This window comes from Bos javanicus, chromosome 12 (assembly GCF_032452875.1).
Source record: "Bos javanicus breed banteng chromosome 12, ARS-OSU_banteng_1.0, whole genome shotgun sequence".
Classification (NCBI taxonomy): domain Eukaryota; kingdom Metazoa; phylum Chordata; class Mammalia; order Artiodactyla; family Bovidae; genus Bos; species Bos javanicus.
This window is the reverse complement of record NC_083879.1, coordinates 18,989,473-19,008,135: the sequence shown is the minus strand read 5'-3', so window position 1 is coordinate 19,008,135 and position 18,663 is coordinate 18,989,473. Positions and strand designations below refer to the sequence as shown.

At 39.9% G+C, this 18,663-nt stretch overlaps 1 protein-coding gene and 1 long non-coding RNA gene across 3 annotated transcripts in view; one reads left to right on the top strand and one right to left on the bottom strand.

Annotated features, from left to right (window-relative positions):
* Nucleotides 1-1,936: 1,936 nt before the first annotated feature.
* On the top strand, nucleotides 1,937-6,497 carry LOC133258239 (uncharacterized). The gene is made up of 2 exons (XR_009739881.1): nucleotides 1,937-3,201; nucleotides 3,461-6,497. It is a non-coding gene; the product is annotated as an uncharacterized LOC133258239 (long non-coding RNA).
* CDADC1 (cytidine and dCMP deaminase domain containing 1) overlaps nucleotides 4,216-18,663 on the bottom strand; it is a 30,794-nt gene continuing 16,346 nt past the window's right edge. For both annotated transcript variants that reach the window (XM_061434629.1, XM_061434630.1), the window contains 5 exons: nucleotides 18,395-18,444; nucleotides 15,341-15,510; nucleotides 13,525-13,714; nucleotides 10,980-11,040; nucleotides 4,216-7,130 (listed from right to left, as the gene is read on the bottom strand). In XM_061434629.1, coding sequence (XP_061290613.1) covers nucleotides 7,057-7,130; nucleotides 10,980-11,040; nucleotides 13,525-13,714; nucleotides 15,341-15,510; nucleotides 18,395-18,444 — 545 coding nt within the window. In that variant the 3' untranslated portion in view covers nucleotides 4,216-7,056. The remainder of the gene's footprint in view (nucleotides 7,131-10,979; nucleotides 11,041-13,524; nucleotides 13,715-15,340; nucleotides 15,511-18,394; nucleotides 18,445-18,663) is intronic.

The window sequence follows — 18,663 nt, the reverse complement described above, 5'->3', positions numbered from 1 at the left end:
CCACTGTTTCCCCATGTAATTGCCATGAAGAGATGGGACCAGATGCCATGATATTAGTTTTCTGACTGTTGCATTTTAAGCCAACTTTTTCACTGTCCTCTTTCACTTTCATCAAGAGGCTCTTTAGTTCTTCACTTTCTGCCATAACGGTGGTGTCATCTGCATATCTGAGGTTATTGATATTTCTCCCGGCAATCTTAATTCCAGTAGTTTGAACATTCTTTGAGATTGGAATGAAAACTGACCTTTTCCAGTCCTGTGGCCACTGCTGACTTTTCCAAATTTGCTGGCATATTGAGTGCAGCACTTTCACAGCATCGTCTTTCAGGATTTGGAATAGCTCAACTGGAATTCCATCACCTCCTCTAGCTTTGTTCATAGTGATGCTTTCTAAGGCCCACTTGACTTCACGTTCCAGAATGTCTGGCTCTAGGTGAGTGATCATACCATTATGATTATCTGTGTTGTGAATATCTTTTCTGTACAGTTTTCTATGTATTCTTGCCATCTCTTCTTAATACCTTCTGCTTCTGTTAGGTCCATATTATTTCTGTTCTTTATATGCTCATCTTTGCATGAAATGTTCCCTTGGTATCTCTAATTTTCTTGAAGAGATCTCTAGTCTTTCCCATTCTATTGTTTTCTTCTATTTCTTTGCATTGATCGCTGAGGAAGCCTTTCTTATCTCTACTTGCTATTCTTTGGAATCTGCATTCAAATGGATATATCTTTCCTTTTCTCCTTTGCTTTTTGCTTCTCTTCTTTTCACAGCTATTTGTAAGGCCTCCTCAGACAGCCATTTTGGTTTTTTGCGTTTCTTTTTCTTGGGGATGGTCTTGATTCCTGTCTCCTGTACAATGTCATGAACCCCTGTCCATAGTTCATCTGGCACTCTATCAGATAATTCCTTGATTCTATTGCTCACTTCTGTATAATTGTAAGAGATTTAATTTAGGTTATACCTGAATGGTCCAGTGGTTTTCCCTACTTTCTTCAATTTAAGTCTGAATTTGGCAATAAGGAGTTCATGATCTGAGCCACAGTCAGTTCCTAGTCTTGTTTTTGCTGACTGTGTAGAGCTTCTCCATCTTTGGCTGCAAAGAATATAATCAATCTGATTTTGGTGTCGACCATCTGGTGATGTCCATGTGTAGAGTCTTCTCTTGTGTTACTGGAAGAGGGTGTTTGCTGTGACCAGCGCATTCTCTTGGCAAAATTCTGTTAGCCTTTTCCCTGCTGCATTCTGTACTCCAAGCCTGTAACCTGGAGTACACTGCGTCTGGTAACCACAAGTTTCTCTTACTCTGAGTTCGTTTGTTGAACTATAATTGACCTATGACACTGGTAGTTCTGGTTGCCCAACGTAGCAATTAGATATTTCTGGACATTTCAAAATGATCAAGTAAAAGTCTGTGTATGTCATCTTATATAGGTAAGTATTCCGTAACTATTAACTACATTTCTCAAATCTCATACCCAAGACTGTTGATTTGTTTGCAAGTCTGTACCTCCTGATCTCCCTCACCTGTTTCTTCCCTCCTCCCACTCCCCTCCCTGGTGACTACCTACTTTTTCCTCTGTATTTACAAATCTGTTTAGTTTTGTTATCTGTTCATTTGCTTTGTTTTTTAGATTACACCAATAATTGAAGTCATACAATAATTGTTCTTCTAAGTCTTATTCACTTAGCATAGTACCCTCTAGGTCTATTCACGCTGTCTCAACTAGCAAGATTTCATTCTTTTCTATGGCCGAGTAATATCCTGTTGTGTATATGTATGTATGTATAATATTTATCCATTAATGGGCTCTTGGCTTGGCTATTATAAATAATGCTGCTCTGATTGTAGAGGTGCATATATATTTTCTTATAATTGTTTTGATTCTTTTCAGATAAATAACCAGAACTGGAATTCCTAAATATATGGTAGAATTCCTAAAATATATGGTAGATCTATTTTTAATTTCTTTTGAGAAATAGCCATACTTATTTTCCAATTTTTTCCACAGTGACTATACCAATTTCCTTCCCACCAAGAGTGAACAATGGTTACCTTTTCTCTGTTGTCATCTGTCATTGTGTTTTTGATAACAAAATATTCTGACAGCTGTGAGATGGTATCTTCTTGTGATTTTGATTTGCATTTCTCTGATGAGTGATGCTGAGCATCTTTTCATGTGCCCGTTGATCATCTGTATATTTTCTTTGGAAAATTTGTCTCTTCAGATCCCCTGCTCATTTTTTTAAACTGGGTGCTTTGTTCTATTAAAGTTGACTTTTATGAGTTCTTTGTATATTTGAGGCATCAACTCTATCAGATAATATACTGTGCAAGTAAACTTGAGCCTGAAGCCACCTAGTGGACCAATTCCAGCAGACATTTAATATGAACCAAAATACATGTGTTTTCTGTTTTCAAGCCTTTTTAAATATATAATCAGAAATAACAAATAGAAAGACACCCAAATGCTGTAGTGATGTTGAATAGATTTTAATTCTTTATCCCCAAAGATTGTGTTTTAGAAAATCTGTATTTCTCAGGTATGCCTTCCTCACCTTCATCATCTAAAAAATAGCCCTCAGCAGAAGAACACATACTCCTCTGACACAATATCTTTGGGGGCTTATCCCCAGGGGAAAGATACATAATATTAGGGGGTGGCTATTTGTACTAAATGGGCTTCCCCGGTGGTTCAGCCATAAAGAATCTGCCTGCAATGCAGGAGACATGGGTTCGATCCCTGGGTTGGGAAGGTCCACTGGACAAGGGCGTGGCAACCCACTCCCATGGAGAGAGGAACCTGAAGAATCCCATGGACAGAGGAGCCTGGCAGGCTACAGTCCACAGGGTCGCAAAGAGTCAGACACGACTCAAGCAACTGAGCCCATTTATACTAAATACATTAATTTTTTTAAATGACTGCAGGAATTTCATGCTTAAGGCCAAAACATTACAGAAAATATGAAAGCAGAGAAGTGAACAAACATATTAATTTACCTCTGTTTATGCCCCCGAAATCATAACATGAGAGTGAAGTTTTGGCTTTCTCTGTTTTAAACATAAGCTCAGGACAGACAGAACAGAGGACTCAGTGAGGACAGTCAGAGGCTCTTCCCCGGGAACGCGCTTCGTTGCACGAGGCTGTGCTCTGCTCTATACTGTCCTGAAAGACGTTGCCCAGCAGCCCTCGTTGAATCTCGTGAGTCTGATTGACAGCCCAAACCTTGAAACTCATTCCAGTAGTGTAACCAGGATCATGAAACAAGGCCTTCAGAATTGTGAGGTGGGGTGCGGGGCTGGGCGGGAGTGGTGGTTATTCCCAATCTAGAATTCTACACCCAACAAACTATCTAAATTGAGGGCAGAATAAAGACATTCACAGATACTCACAGTATTGAAACTGTTCCCCAGCAACGTCTGTTCTGACAGTCATCTCACCATCATGTACCTTTTCTCAGGGACCTTCTGAAAGATATGCCCGCCCAACTGAGAAAAAGTCTGGATTCTGGGGGTTCCAGTTCAAGAAGGTGGAGGATGCCTCCGTCCCTGCCCTCCCCCACCCCAGGAGCGCTGCGGAGGGAGAACCCGGGAAGACAGCAGTGCGGAAGGTCCAGTGACTGATCACCAGGTGGGAGGCGGTCAGAGGCTCTGGGAGGCACTTCTTCAACAAGAAAAGCTTTACACCCAGTGTGCTTGAGTAGGGAGAGAAGGTTACACAGCTGGGAGAAGGGTTTGGTTACAGGTTAGCAATAAAATATACAAAATCAAGGTCCCTGCAGCCCCACACAGGAAAAACAAACTTGAAATGCACGAAAATACATTTTATACAGAAAGTCATCACAGTACATAACGTGATAAAGCTGTGCGTAGCACTTACAGTCATAATACCAAACAATGAATACTGATGCAACCAAATTGAAAGAATATTAGGAGGATGGAGAGATGGGAAGTGTGTGCTGAGGAGAGGGAGGTGAAAGAAAGCCCTTCCATAATGGAAATTCAAAAGAAAATACCTAGAACTGAAACACTATTAAGAAACATGTGATTTGGAGACAAATACAAAGTCAATCAGCTAAAATCCTTGAGCCTGGTGGCTTCTAGGGAGGGGTGATACAGAAGACAGAGTGGGTCTTACTGTTTCAAAGAAAGGTTCATAGATCTGTTTTGCTCATTTTAAATTTGTAGGTGTAATTTTACTTAAAAAATGACTTAATTTACAACGATACAAGTCTTTTATTACTGTCACATACATGTTAAAATCAGCTAATACGTCAACAGGTACAGGGCAAATAAGCACGGATATTAAAAACAAAACTGAAAATGTAAAGAGAGAAAAAAACCAAAGCTGATATGATTTTAGGGCCTTGTGACATCCTGAGCTAGACTTTAAGAAATCATTCACCTTCTGGACGCTTGTGCTTCCAGTTCTGCAGAGGAGTATTCTAAATAGATGAGATCTAAGTTCCTTTGAAATCTGAGTCTGTTTAAGTGCAGTAGTTGAATAGGGTAAACACATTTTATGGACGCATTTCTAAAGGGTATTCCATGTAAACAGGCCTTGTTTTCAACTGGTACTGATTATTAGGGCTTTTCACTTTTCTTATATGTAAAAAATATGTAATAATTTTAAATGATCACAGAAAAACCCCTTAATATAACACATGAAATGAAGGTTCTAAACTGTTCCTTGACTTAAGAAGCAGTAGTAACAGCCGCAGCTCAATGCTAAGCGGCCACTCTTGGCAATACCAGAACTTCAAAACATAGCTCTAAAGTGGGTTAAAAGCAGACTGCTGTGGTAGATCTGAAAGCTCAACTGTTTGTGCATAAACCGAGGAAGATTTATGAGAAGGTATATTCTCAAACTCATTAAGTAACTGAGGAAGAGAAACCCATGGAAAAGCCGAATAAAAGAAAAAGCGCTGGCAGTGATTAGATACAGGTAAACCCTCACATACCCCACCTAACAGCCGAGCGCCGAGCCAGGCCTGCGCTCACCCCACCTCCAGTCGGCAAAGCTGCTGTCCTTGGCAGTAAACAAATGTAGAGCTCTTTTTCAAATTATACATTTACTACGTCTTCCCAATCTTTGAAATTAATGGTGATGTATTTTTAAGGGCAAGTTCCGATTTCTCAGCCTGAGGGGTGACCCCTGTTGACTGTGGGTGACTAGATTTTAGGCTGCACTGTTGCTGCCCCAGGGGGCTCCTGGTGCAGGTTAGCAATCTCTGCATGAGTTCCCAATCGCTTCCCTTTCCTACTTCCCGGGGTGACCACCCATCTTCATTACTTTCTCAGATGTTCATCTCACCCCCACTGTTTGCCGGCCCACTCCCTGCAGCCCCTTCAGGGCCTCCACTTCTACGCGGCCTCCACTCCTACAGGCCCTGCTTCCGTGACTCACCCAAGTGTCTGCCTGTCCTCCTATGTGTTCCTTCCACCACTGTTCCTTCAGTTACATCCACAGGGCAGTTCTCAACCTTGAAGGTCGTCAGTCACCTTCAGGGAATGCTGGCCGCAGCCCCGGAGTTTGATTCAACAGGTCTGGGTTAGGGCTTAACAATGTGCACTTCTAACAAGTCCCCAGATGAGGCTAACGCTGTTGGTCCAGGGACCCCACTCTGAGAAGCACTATTATTAATACGTGACTTTACGCTTACATCTGTCACTAGACTGCAAGTTTCTTGAGGTCAGGGAGCATTTCTTACACGTCTCATCTCCAGGGTCTAGACAGTGTCCAGCAGTCATTCAGTCAACAAATATTTATTGAATGCCTGTCACATGCCAGACACTGTTGCAGGCACTAGATTCAGCAGTTAAAAAAAAAAATTTACACACACAACAGAGGCTAAGCGAGCTGCTGTCCAAACAGGGGCACCGGCCCACGTGCAGGGTGGCCTGTGCACTCTCCTGAGACTGGTAGGAGGCCCTGTGAGGATACGAGAGGCCCCGGGGAGAAAGTGGGCGACAGCCCAGGTGAAGCTGACTCCCCACACAGAGCCCGTCACACCCCAGGGCTGCCTGCGGGCCACTGGCCAAGTGGCTCCCTCCCTATCTCCAGGAAAGTACAAAGACTGTGCCTTCATCTTTGGGCTAATTTTCTGAAAGTTTCCTCAACAAATAAAAAATGAGAGGACTCATTAAGAAAAATCTGGAAAATAACTGAATTGACCATCATGTTCACTGTCAAGGCTTTCAGTATTCTTAAGGTTTGCAAATGTTTTTATAAGGCCTTCCATTCAGAGCCCTGAAACGCTCTCTGCTAATTATATGGAGGGGATAATGGGCAGCATTTATGAATGAATTCCAGACTAAAATATTTCTTCTCTTGTTAGTGGTTTCAAGAGTCAGTGAGATCAGAGAATAATATTGTCCGAGAATAATGCTATCTTCCTATTGCTGCCCTGAATCAGTCCAACAAGTGATCATGATTTTTACACACTGAAAGACTGAAAAAAAAAATGAATAACCCTGTTAGGAACACACTTTTATAATGGAGAGCAGGTCCACCAAATTCATTTTTATGACTCCAGGCTAATCAAGTAAATTCTGATTACCAGAAAGCTTTGGGTATAAATGGGGCCTTTTGGTGAGTCACATATTGACTTAAAAATGGTCAGGTTGCTGTTTATTTCCCTGGAGTAGATTACTAATTATCACCTTCATAATCCAAAGGGATTAATATTTCTGAAAAGGTGTGTACTTCTCTGCTGAGATGTGACCTCCAATGAACCAGCCCCTTTGACTGGATCCCCTAAAGCTAAGACCAGGAGAAATCAATCCCTGTAGCCGACTGAATGGTCTCTTGAAATGATTGACACCTGCTTCAGTGTAAGAAAAGAACACATCACTATACTCTGGAAAACATACAAATAAATCTAAATAAAAATATTCTCCTTAGTATCATTCGTATGCTAATAATAAATTAGCTTCCTTTAAAAATTTTTTTCAACTATTTACAAAATCCATTCTTATTTTATGAGTTAACAAGGCTGGATTTTAAAAGTGCAATAAAAATTCTCAAGGCCTTCACTCCTTGTTCAGACACGACTTCTTAGTGGTTTGCAAGACGCAGCTTCTTGTTCTGGTGTGGTTCTTCATCCAGGGCTACGGATCCCAGCACGCCATCTGATGGTCAAGAATAACTTAGCGTCAGGAAAATGTCACGTCAAAGAAACGAGCATTTGTTAAAGTCAGAAGCTGTAAGATCAAAACAATGCTTAAGCTAAAGAGGAATATTTTAAAAATAAAAATGAAAAAGGGCATACTGATTTTATCTTTAAAATTCTCAACTGTTAAAGAACAGATTCTAGATAAGTCACTCACAGCTGACACAATGTACCTGACCTTTTACAAACTGGATTCATCGACAGTGTATAGACAACAATTCACAAAACTTTTTGGGAGGCAAAGTTATTACTGTTAGGCTGGAGGAGACAAAATGACCCGTCTGTTGTCCAAGGAGAGAAGGGAGTCGTCTGTGGGGCAGTGAGGTGTGAGCGGACACACCCCCCGCCGGAAGGCAAGTGGACTCATCACCTTGGTCATGTGGGAGACGGGCCTGGCTTCCACCTCGCCCCATGACCTGATTTCCCTGGCTTTCCTGGGACCACACTGTGTGCGTGTAAAGTGCACAATGTGATGGGTTTCAACACAAGCACACATCTGAGAAACCACCACCACCCTTAAGATGGTAAGTATACCCACCACCTCTGAGTCTCCTTTTATCCTGCTGCTTTCTGTCTTTCCAGGGATCTGCCTGCCCTCCAAGCCTCTGTGCTCACCTCGCTCTTCCTAGTCTTAAGGACACCTGCATCAGGGTGCAGGGAGAATAGATCTGGAAAGCTTTCTCTCTTATTATGTAATATTGGAAACATTAAAAAAAGGAAGACTGTGTGTGATACAGATGGGAGTCCTAAAGCCTAATAATAAATTAACACTCAAGAACCTACTTTGTTGGTGTTCAGTCGCTAAGCCGTGTCCAACTCTTTCACCCCATGCTCCTCTGTCCTCCACTCTTTCCCAGAGTTTGCTCAAGAACCTACTACCCAACCCCAAAACTAGAATGTTACCACCTCTCGGGTGCCCCCCAGTCTAATCCCATCCCTCTATCCCCCTTATTCAGAGGTAACCACTGCGCTGAATCGTTGATCATTCCATTGCTTCTTAAAAATAATTTTGCCACATGTACTAACCAATACACTGCCTTCCTGTTGAACTTTACATAGAAGTTGCCTTATAATGTATTTAGTCTTCTGAAACTTGATTTTTTCATTCAGCATTATATTTCTAAGATCCACCCATGTTTAAGAATGTAGCTGTAGTTCATTTTACTTTCACTGCTTTATAATATTCCACTGTAATATTTTAATTTCCAGAGATAAATTTTTGTGCTAGTTCCAGTTTTTGCTTTTAAGAACAATGTTGCAATGAATTATCTATCTCTGTCTTTTCTACGAAACATGTAAGAATTTTCCTAGGGCATATGCTTAGAGGTCAGATTGCTGGATCATGGAATAGACACATCTTCAGTTTTACAAAGATGACATTAAACTGCTTTCCCAAGGTGGCTGTATGCATTTTCAGTCCAACCAGCAATATACAAGTTTCTAAGGATCCACCTCCTCACGAGCACTCGGTGTCCTCAACTTGAATTCCGCAACTCTAGTAGGCACAGCAGTAGGGGTGTAAACGTTGCGGTGATTTTAATTTGCATTTCCATGACTGCTAATGAGCTTGAGCACTTTTTCATGTGCTTATTAGATGTCTGTGTTTCTTCTGTTGTGAAATACCTGAAACTATCCCGTACCCATTCTCAAATGAACTCAACCACTAATCAACCGTATATAACTGACAACCATGGACTACCTCAGCCAACAGTAGAATCCACATTATGCTTAACTCACATGGAGTGTTCACCAAGAGACCACATGCCAGGCCATAAAACACACCCTAATAAATTCAAAAGAATAGAAAGCATACAGTGTCTGCTCTCGGACCACAATATAATTAAATGACTAGTAGAAACATAACTAGAAAATCCCAAAATATATGTGGAAGTTAAATAATACATTGCTAAATAACAAATGAGTAAAAAAAAAAAAAAAAAAAAACCAAAAAACTCAAGATAAATTTTTAAATATTTTGAAATTTTGAACTAAATAAAACACGACTTATCAAAATTTGTAGCATTCAGTGGAAGAAATGCTAGAGAGAAATATACAGCAGTGAATGTATATATGAGAAAAGAGGAACGATCTAAAATCAATGGCCAGAATATATGAATCCAAATAACCAAAGTAGATTCGTGGTAGCCTGGGGCTGGAGGTAGGAGGAAACAGGGATGACTAATAAACGGGTAAGAGGAGTCTTTTTGAGCTGATGGAAAATTCTGAAATTAGGCAGTGGTGATGGTTACACAACTCTGAATCTACCAAAACCCACCCAATTCAGTACTTTAAAAGGGTAAATTTATGGTATATAGATTACACCTCAATCAAGCTCTTATAAAATTGAAAAACAGATAAGGATATTATTTACTGATATAAAAATACACACAAAAATACATTATATATTAACAAATTTTTTTAACAAATATGTATTTGTTAAAAAATACATACAGAACACAAACCTGCAGTTCAGTGGACAGTCATAAAGCAAACACATTTAACCATCACCCAGGTCAAGAAATAAAGCACTCCCAGCAAAATGAAAGCTCTCCTCTCACCCCCTCACCACCACGACCCCTCCTCATCTCAGGACACCCCCCGACAGCACGTCTCCCCTTCCTTAGTGATCTAGGGACAGGGAATCCTGGCTACAAGACTCTTGATTGTAAGTGGCAAAAATCTCCTCTTTCATGGCTTGCCTTTGTACTCTTTTAATGCTATCTTTTGACAAACAGATGTTCTTTATTTTAACACAGATAAATGAATTCATTTTTTATGTTTAATGCTTTTTTGTGTCTTCTCCCTAACAACAGGGAATTATTAACTTACCCCCCTCGAACACTATTATTGAATACATATTCTTTAATCAGATCCGTATTTTTTCATTTCCTTTTATCTTTAACCACTTTTTTCCCCCTGATAAATTTTTAAAAAGAAAGATGGAGTGGATATGTACTTTTTTTCCTGACTGCAAATTAAAATTTCACTACTTGAATAAAATAAAGCTAAGTTAGAACACAGAAAATCAGGATATTCACATAGACATTATTTTCATAAAGACTTTTATATTTACTGATTTTTCAGAGTAATCAAATCATTGTTATTATCAAGAAAATTTTACTTATTATATTGAATTTCTACTTACCTTGAATCCAAACAGAAAGATAACTAATATTTTAAAATAATATTGTACAGTAATAATTAATATTCAAAATAATATGCATGAAGAATTGCAAGGTCTCCTAAAGACTATATTGCATTAAAAATATGTGTTAATATATAAACAGTAAAACTCTGAAGACTAGTAATTCATTTATGGTAACTGTGATGACTCTTAATTAGATTATTAAAATAACCAGGATATTTCCATTCTCTGGCCAATCTGAGCTAATGTGGCTTTACTCTAACAAGAATGTACATAGCCTCATAATTTGGCCCTGGTTCCATCTGTATTAATTAGATGTATTTTTTCTTTCTAACTGCCCAAAAGGCTTTTGTTTTGGTATAGAAGAGCACTGTTGCCTATAGTCTCATATAAATTTAATTTATAAATTCAATTTGTGCATGATTATTTGTATTAAACTGCAGAGTCCATAGGACTACTCATTCATCAGCACTTCCCATGACATCTAGCATATAGTCGATACACAAGTGTTTGTGCACAAACTGAATGGCAAAAATCTAATCTGCAAAAAGAATATGCTCCACCTCCAACCACAGCAATTTCCAACACCTGATCATTATAAGTCACTATTTTTCTTTTCTTAGCAACAAAGTCAACCTCAATAAAGGACTTGTAGATACTTACTCTCTCTGCTTTCAGGCTCATTTTGCTCAAGAACACCAGGTCTTGATGGATTCAGTTGCCACTATAAAAGGACACAAACATTTTATGTATATGTTTAAGAAGGTTTTAATAAGTAGCATTTCAGCATTGTGCTTTCAAATATCAAAACAGCTTAAAACAGTAAGAAAAGTTAGTGTGTCACACCACCCAAGCCCTAATAACAACTCTGGACGACCCTGAATGATATGACTGCTGGATAAAGGATCAGTATTCTTAGAGAATCTTATATATATGGTTTAGTGAGTATTTCTTAGGTGCTTTATATATTCCAGGCACTCTGGACACAAACAGAAAAGTCAAGTTGAAATCTATAAACAGTACTATTATATCTTTTGTACTTACTGCAAACTATAGCATATAAAAGTTATATTAAGTGCCAGAATTATCATTAAAAAGTAACACATAATTCTGGACAGGATCCTTTTGCTATAAAGAACTTTATTGGGACAACTGGTAGACCCTGACTGAATTCTGTGGATTAAATGGTAGCAACATATCAATGAAAATTTCCTGAGTTCTGTGGTTGTATTGTGGTTATGTAGGATAATCTACTATTTCAGGAAATACACAAGAAAGTATTTAAGAGTGACTTGGCATCATGGCAACAACTTAACTCTCAAGTGTTTCTGGAAAAAAATTCTTCGTAGTATTTTTGTAACTTTTCTGCATGCTTGAGATTATTTCTAAAAAGAGAAAGGTTTTTAGGAACCAGAGTAGTTTAAAATAACCATGAGGAATTAAAGTTCTGAGTTTTCCACAAAACAATTACCACCTCAGCAGTTCTTTGGAAATATCAAATACTAGGCTAGGCTAAGTCACTTCAGTCGTGTCCGACTCTGTGAGACCCCATAGACGGCAGCCCACCAGGCTCCCCCGTCCCTGGGATTCTCCAGGCAAGAACACTGGAGTGGGTTGCCATTTCCTTCTCCAATGCGTGAAAGTGAAAAGTGAAAGTGAAGTCGCTCAAATCGCTTCTAATTTTTTCCTGATTTTTCTCATGAGAAATGCATGTGTATGTGTGTGCGCGCGCACGTGTGTATGTGCCCCCTTCTTTTGTGTAATCTTAAACTATGTTCACCTCTATCTACTACTGAATTTAAGTTGGCTTAAAGCTCAACATTCACAAAACTAAGATCATGGCATCTGGCCCCATCACTTCATGGCAAGTAGATGGGGAAACAGTGGAAACAGTGGCAGACTTTATTTTGGGGGGCTCCAAAATCACTGTAGATGGTGACTACAGCCATGAAACTAAAAGACACTTACTCCTTGGAAGAAAAGTTATGATCAATCTAGACAGCATATTAAAAAGCAGAGACATTACTTTCTCAACAAAGGTCCATCTAGACAAGGCTATGGTTTTTCCAGTAGTCATGTACAGATGTGAGAGTTGGACTATAAAGAAAGCTGAGTGCCAAAGAATTGATGCTTTTGAACTGTGGTGTTGGAGAAGACTCTTGAGAGTCCCTTGGACTGCAAGGAGATCCAACCAGTCCATCCTAAAGGAAATCAGTCCTGAATATTCATTGGAAGGACTGATACTAAAGCTGAAACTCCAATACTTTGGCTACCTGATGCGAAGAACTGACTCATTTGAAAAGACCTTGATGCTGGGAAAGACTGAAGGTGGGAGAAGGGGACGGACGACAGAGGATGAGATGGTTGGATGGCATCACTGGCTCAATGGACATGAGTTTGAGTAAACTCTGGGAGTTGGTGATGGATAGGGAGGCCTGGCGTGCTGCAGTCCACAGCGTCGCAAAGAGTCAGACACAACTGAGCGACTGAACTGAACTACTGAATTTTTAAAAAAGGCTGCAGGAAGAGGTGGGTCAGGTACTTTCTTTTGTTAGCCACCAGATGGCACTATAGAACCAACTAATTCAAGGTCTGTAAGGTCAAGTTCTTCCCTGGTAGCTCAGCTGGTAAAGAATCCACCTGCAATGTGAGACTTGGGTTGGATCCCTGGATTGGGAAGATCTCCTGGAGGAGGGCATGGCAACCCACTCTAGTATTCTTGCCTGGAGAATCCCCATGGACAGAAGAGCCTGGCACAGTACAGCACAAGGTCAAGGTAAAATTCTCTCTTTAGAGATATATATTCATAAGGCAGATCCCAAGCTGAACATCTGTGACTAGGCAAGTGCTTGCACATAAAAATAAACTCAATGATAATATTTTGTTGAAACTCTTTAAAAGGGCAAGAATCACTAATTTAAAATATGCAGCAGAGTAACTTAACAACATGGGCTTCCCAGGTGGCTCAGTGGTAAAGAGTTTGCCTACCAATGCAGGAGACACGGGTTCGATCCCTTGGTCGAGAAGATTCCCTGGAGGAGGAAATGACAACCTACTCCAGTATTCTTGCCTAGAAAATCCCATGGACAGAGGAGCCTGGTGGGCTACAGCCCATGGGGTCACAAAACAGTCGGACATGACTTAGCGACTAAACAACAGCTATCAACATAATACAAAGTATATTTGAAAAAAATGTGTATCTACTTACTGTAAATTTGCTGACACCTTCAAGTTCCCCAAATCTCATGTAAGAGATGTCTGCCTTCTTTTTTCCAACATCTACATCCCCTGCATAGATTTGTTTTATGCCTGCACCTTTAATTAAAGGTACACATTCATCACAAGGGCACTTGGTCACAAAAATCATACTTCTTTCTTCTGGCTTTATTTCTTGACACCTACAAAAATATATATACATATGAAAAAATTAGGAAGGTAGTTTCTAAAAGGGTAAGTTATGTTTTAGAAAAATCTTTGAACATTAAAATTGAGCCGTTTTGGAAATAGATTTACAACATTATACACAATAATGATCAAGCCTTATTCTTGCTGAATTAGTCAATGCCAAGATTTTCAGTATTTAGACAACAAAGGAAATGAAAACAGAGGGAATAGTGCTTTCTAAGTAGGAAACTCTTTATAAAGCCAGAATTACGGGCCAGAACTAACGCCTTCCCTGAGAATGTGCCACATGTGATGAGACACTAAGTCATCATGGTAGCCCGAAGGTCTACCTCTCATCTGGTGCCTGAGAGATATTTAATAAATGCTTACTAAATGGATTAATGTTAGAGTTCTGTTTTGAGTTATAGTTCCCTTACTGCTTTTACCTCACGTAGGGTAATTTAACAAACACTTGGATTTGACAAAATGAAGCAAGTAAATCTGTAATGAAGAGTTCAAGGGAAAAAAACCTGTGTAGTGAAATTTTGCACGCCGGGGTAGTTTAGGACCTAGGATAGACGAGTTGTACTTCCGGGTTCTGTGGTTTACAAAGCTCTCGTTTGTATGCTCCCCAACCAGCCTTCCGCACCCATGTCCTCAGTTTAGAGTCTCATTCTCTTCCCCTGGACCAGGGAAGCAGAATTGTATGCATCTAGCCTGTTCAAACCGTACACCTGCAACCTAAGTAATCATTACTGTAGCTCTGTCAGTGTCTTTCCATTTGTCCACTACTTCCAAAGGAAGACTAAACTCCAAGTCTCCCTTGTCAGTCCCACGCTGGCCCGCGGTCCAGCCTAACTGGAACATCTATGTTGCTAAACACTCAAGCATTTTCTGTCTTCTAGCCCACTGCTATGCCTCAGGCAAGAATGGTTTCCTTTCAAGTAAGCATCTTCAATTGCCACAATCCTACCAAAGCTTTAAAGCTCAGCTCAAATGCCAGTTTCTCCATAAAGGTTTTCCCTCACACTCCCTCTCCATTTATTGCAGCCCCTGAATTTCCACCCACTTTGTGTTGGCCCTTCCCACACAACTGACCATGTTGAGTACAGTCTTATATCCCACACTGGACTATAAACTCCTCAGGACAGAAACCATGACTCATACAGATTTGAATCTCCCAAGAGCACCCACTAAATGGTAAATGCTAAGAAATATTTGTGGAAATTATCTAAATTAACATTAGAAGGAGGTAATGCCAGCGATAAGCTCTAACAAAAACTATGTTAAAGCAATTTGGTTCATAATAAAATCTATATATTCATAAATATATGCTCAGAATTTAGAAAACAAAGGTGATCTTATAATGCAGAAATATGCAAGACCCTAAGGACACACTTGAAGCAGTTTTATCCTGGAGAGAGAAGGAAGAAAGGAAAAAAGATTTGCTCTGAAGGCCTGGAGGATCCCTGACAATGGCCTCTGTCATGTAGCAAAAACCAAGTACAACCAGAGGTATACTTCTGAAAAGAATATTTCTTGGAATTTTTAAAAAGGCAATAAATTACAGCAAAATGAAAGCTAATTTCAACTAACCCTTGCTACATTTTATACAAAATACAGGCAAACGGATTTCATACCTAAATGTTAAGGCATTCTGTTCAGCATGTACGATGTATCTGAATTTCCTTATTTCTCTGTCTTTCTGTTTGTCATCCATGTGCGGAAAGTCAGCATACTCGGATCCAACAGGAAAAGCGTTATAACCGCATCCTATGAAGTACATGGCGCCTGTGCCATCACAACTTCTCTATGGAAAGTGAGCAAACCAACAAAGCTGTGTTCAACATTCTGAAAAGGCATCTTACATTGTATCTTTAAAGCCTAGCATCACACTTTGTAGAATGGATTCACTTTTCCATAATACACAATAAAGTTATGGCAAACCTAGACAGCATATTAAAAAGCAGAGACCTGGCTGACAAAGGTCCATATAGTCAAAGCTATGGATTTTCCAGTAGTCATGTATGGATGTGAGAGTTGGACCATAAAGAAGGCTGAGTGCTGAAGAACTGATGCTTTCAAACTGTGGTGCTGGAGAAGACTCTCGAGAGTCCCGTGGACAGCAAGGAGCTCAAACCAGTCAATCCTATAGGAAATCAATCTTGAATATTCATTGGAAGGACTGAAGCTGAAGTGCCAATACTGTGGCCACCTGATGCAAAGAGCCGATTCATTTGAAAAGACCCTGATGCTGGGAAGAGTTGAGGGCAGGAGAAGGGGACGACAGAGGATGAGATGGCTGGGTGGCATCACTGACTTGATGGACGTGGGTTTGAGCAAACTCTGGGAGACAGGGAAGGGCAGGGAAGCCTGGAGTGCTATAGTCTGTGGGGTTGCAAAGAGTCGGACACGACTTAGTGACTCAACAATAAACAACAGTGATAAACTGAGCCATCAGAAAAATATAGTATTGGATTTTCCTTCAGCAGGGTGATCTTGTCAAAGTTAAATTTCAAGCAGGCTGATCATCTCTAGTATATAATATCAAGACAGTCCTTCATTTTAGCAGTTAGTGAAATACCAGCTTAATTCACAAACTGTTTCACTTGACTCAGACATCCCTCCCTGATTGGTTCTAAGACCCTAGAGAACAGAAACCATGTTTTATACCGTCTTTCTGGCCCTTAAAGCATACCTATTATAGTGGTCCATACAGAGCAGGTACTCTATATTATTATAAATTATTGTTAAGTTATTATATGCTCTGTGCTGTGCTAGTTGTTAGCAAATCAGAAATTCCAAAAATATTTTGAACAATTTCTGTTTGGGGTTAAAAATGTGCTATTATATATATAGTTGGAAAATCTATAATGTATTTTCCTTTCATCTTTATGTTTACTGAGCCTCTATTGTGTATATGTGTGTGTGTGTGTGTGTGTGTGTATAAATAATAGAACTTCCTACATTAAGTGGCATTTTTCTTTATCCTGGTCAGTGGCATATTAGGTGTTAATATGAATGCTTTATCAACTCTAAGAGTAAAATATTTAATAAACCAAACCTGTTCATAATAGTTTGGAAAATGCTATAAACCTCACTAAATTTCAATATATTAATATTATAATTACTCATATGATAGTATCAACAGTATCATATTTACTGTCTCCTAGCTCCATTCCTTCTCAACACATCCCCATAATTTCAAGTCCTCATCATCTTTTTTCTTAATCTCCCTACTTCCTGTCTAGCCCCACTTTATTTTTAAAATGCAAATCTGATCATTTTCCCACTTAAGATGTTCTTAGACTGCACTGTCCAATACAGTGGCCATTGGGCACATGTGGTCAGTGCAAACTGAGAGCGGCCAGAAGATGCCCCGGAGAAGGAAACAGCAACTCACTCCAGGGTTCCTGCCTGGGAGACTCACGGACAGAGGGGCCTGGGGGCCACGGTCCATGGGGTCGCAGAAGAGCCTGACACGACTGAAAGTGACTGCTACTGCTGCTGCTGCTAAGTCGCGGCAGTCGTGTCCGACTCTGTGTGACCCCAGAGACGGCAGCCCACCAGGCACCCCCGTCCCTGGGATTCTCCAGGCTAGAGCACTGGAGTGGGCTGCCATTTCCTTCTCCAATGCATGAAAGTGAAAAGTGAAAAGTAAGTCGCTCAGTCGTGTCCGACTCTTAGCGACCCCATGGACTGCTGCCTACCAGGCTCCTCTGTCCATGGGATTTTCCAGGCAAGAGTATGGGAGTGGGGTGCCACTGCCTTCTCCAACCGAAGTGACTAAACAACAACAAATAAGTATAAAACACGCACAGAATTATAAAGACTCAATACTCCTCTCAAATGCAAAATATTTTATTAAAAATATTAACCAATATTTTTATATTGGTTACATGCTGAAATGGTAATATTTCTCAACAGGTGATTAAGTATATTCCTAAAATTAATTCACCTGTTCCTTATTTTTTTTAATGTGGCTCCTAAGAACTTTTAAATCATGTATGTGGCTTGCTTTTTATTTCTGCTGGTTAGTGCGATGCTAGGGCATCCCCACTGTCTAAAAGATAAAGTCTAAACTCTCCATGGTATATGAAGTTCTTCACGGTGCAGCCTAATGTTTTTGCTATTCTACTAGACATAGGACTCTGGACTCCAATGTGCCAAATCACTTGCATTTCCCCATATTCCTACGCACTACCTCTGCGTGTTGCCCTCCGAGTCCCACTAACTTGCTGTGCTGATGAACTCCTCCTCATTATTCAAGACTAATAGCAGCCAACCTCCTCCAAGAATGCGTTACTTATTTGTCCAAGCAGAGTAAGAGGCCTCCTCTATGCTCTAACGGCGTCATGTTATGATTACAGCTATACGCCCGTCTCCTTTTCACCTCCGTCTCCATCACTAGACTGTAAGGCCATGAAGGGTGGGATATGTGGCCTGTAACTCCCCACTGTTCACCGGGGCACAGAGTCTACCCTGTCCTGTGGAAGTTGAATGAAGGTTTATTAAATGAATGTATCTATCTAGAAAACTACTGAAAGAAAGCGCAAATGTTTTTAGAACTTAATAAATAAATACCCTAATAAATATTAATCCCCATGGGTCAACAAAATGTCATACACTTAAGATCAAAATATGTTAAACAAAATCAAGTTTAAATGATTATAAAGAATTAATTTCACACTTACAGATTTTCCTTCCGCCCAGATGACTGCCCCAACTCCTGTTTTATGATCCTCTGAAAGATACATGGCATGTGACTCAGTGAAAACCAATGATCTGTTAGTTTCAGAAATAGATTTGTTTTTCCAAAAATAATAAACATGTATTTATTGAAATACACTTCATAAATGTAGCAGCAATCCTTGACAACCTCACTAATTATGGAAAAGTATGAGAATACTGTCAAGCATAGACTATGGGAGCTAGGGATGAACTAATTAAAGACAGTGTCACT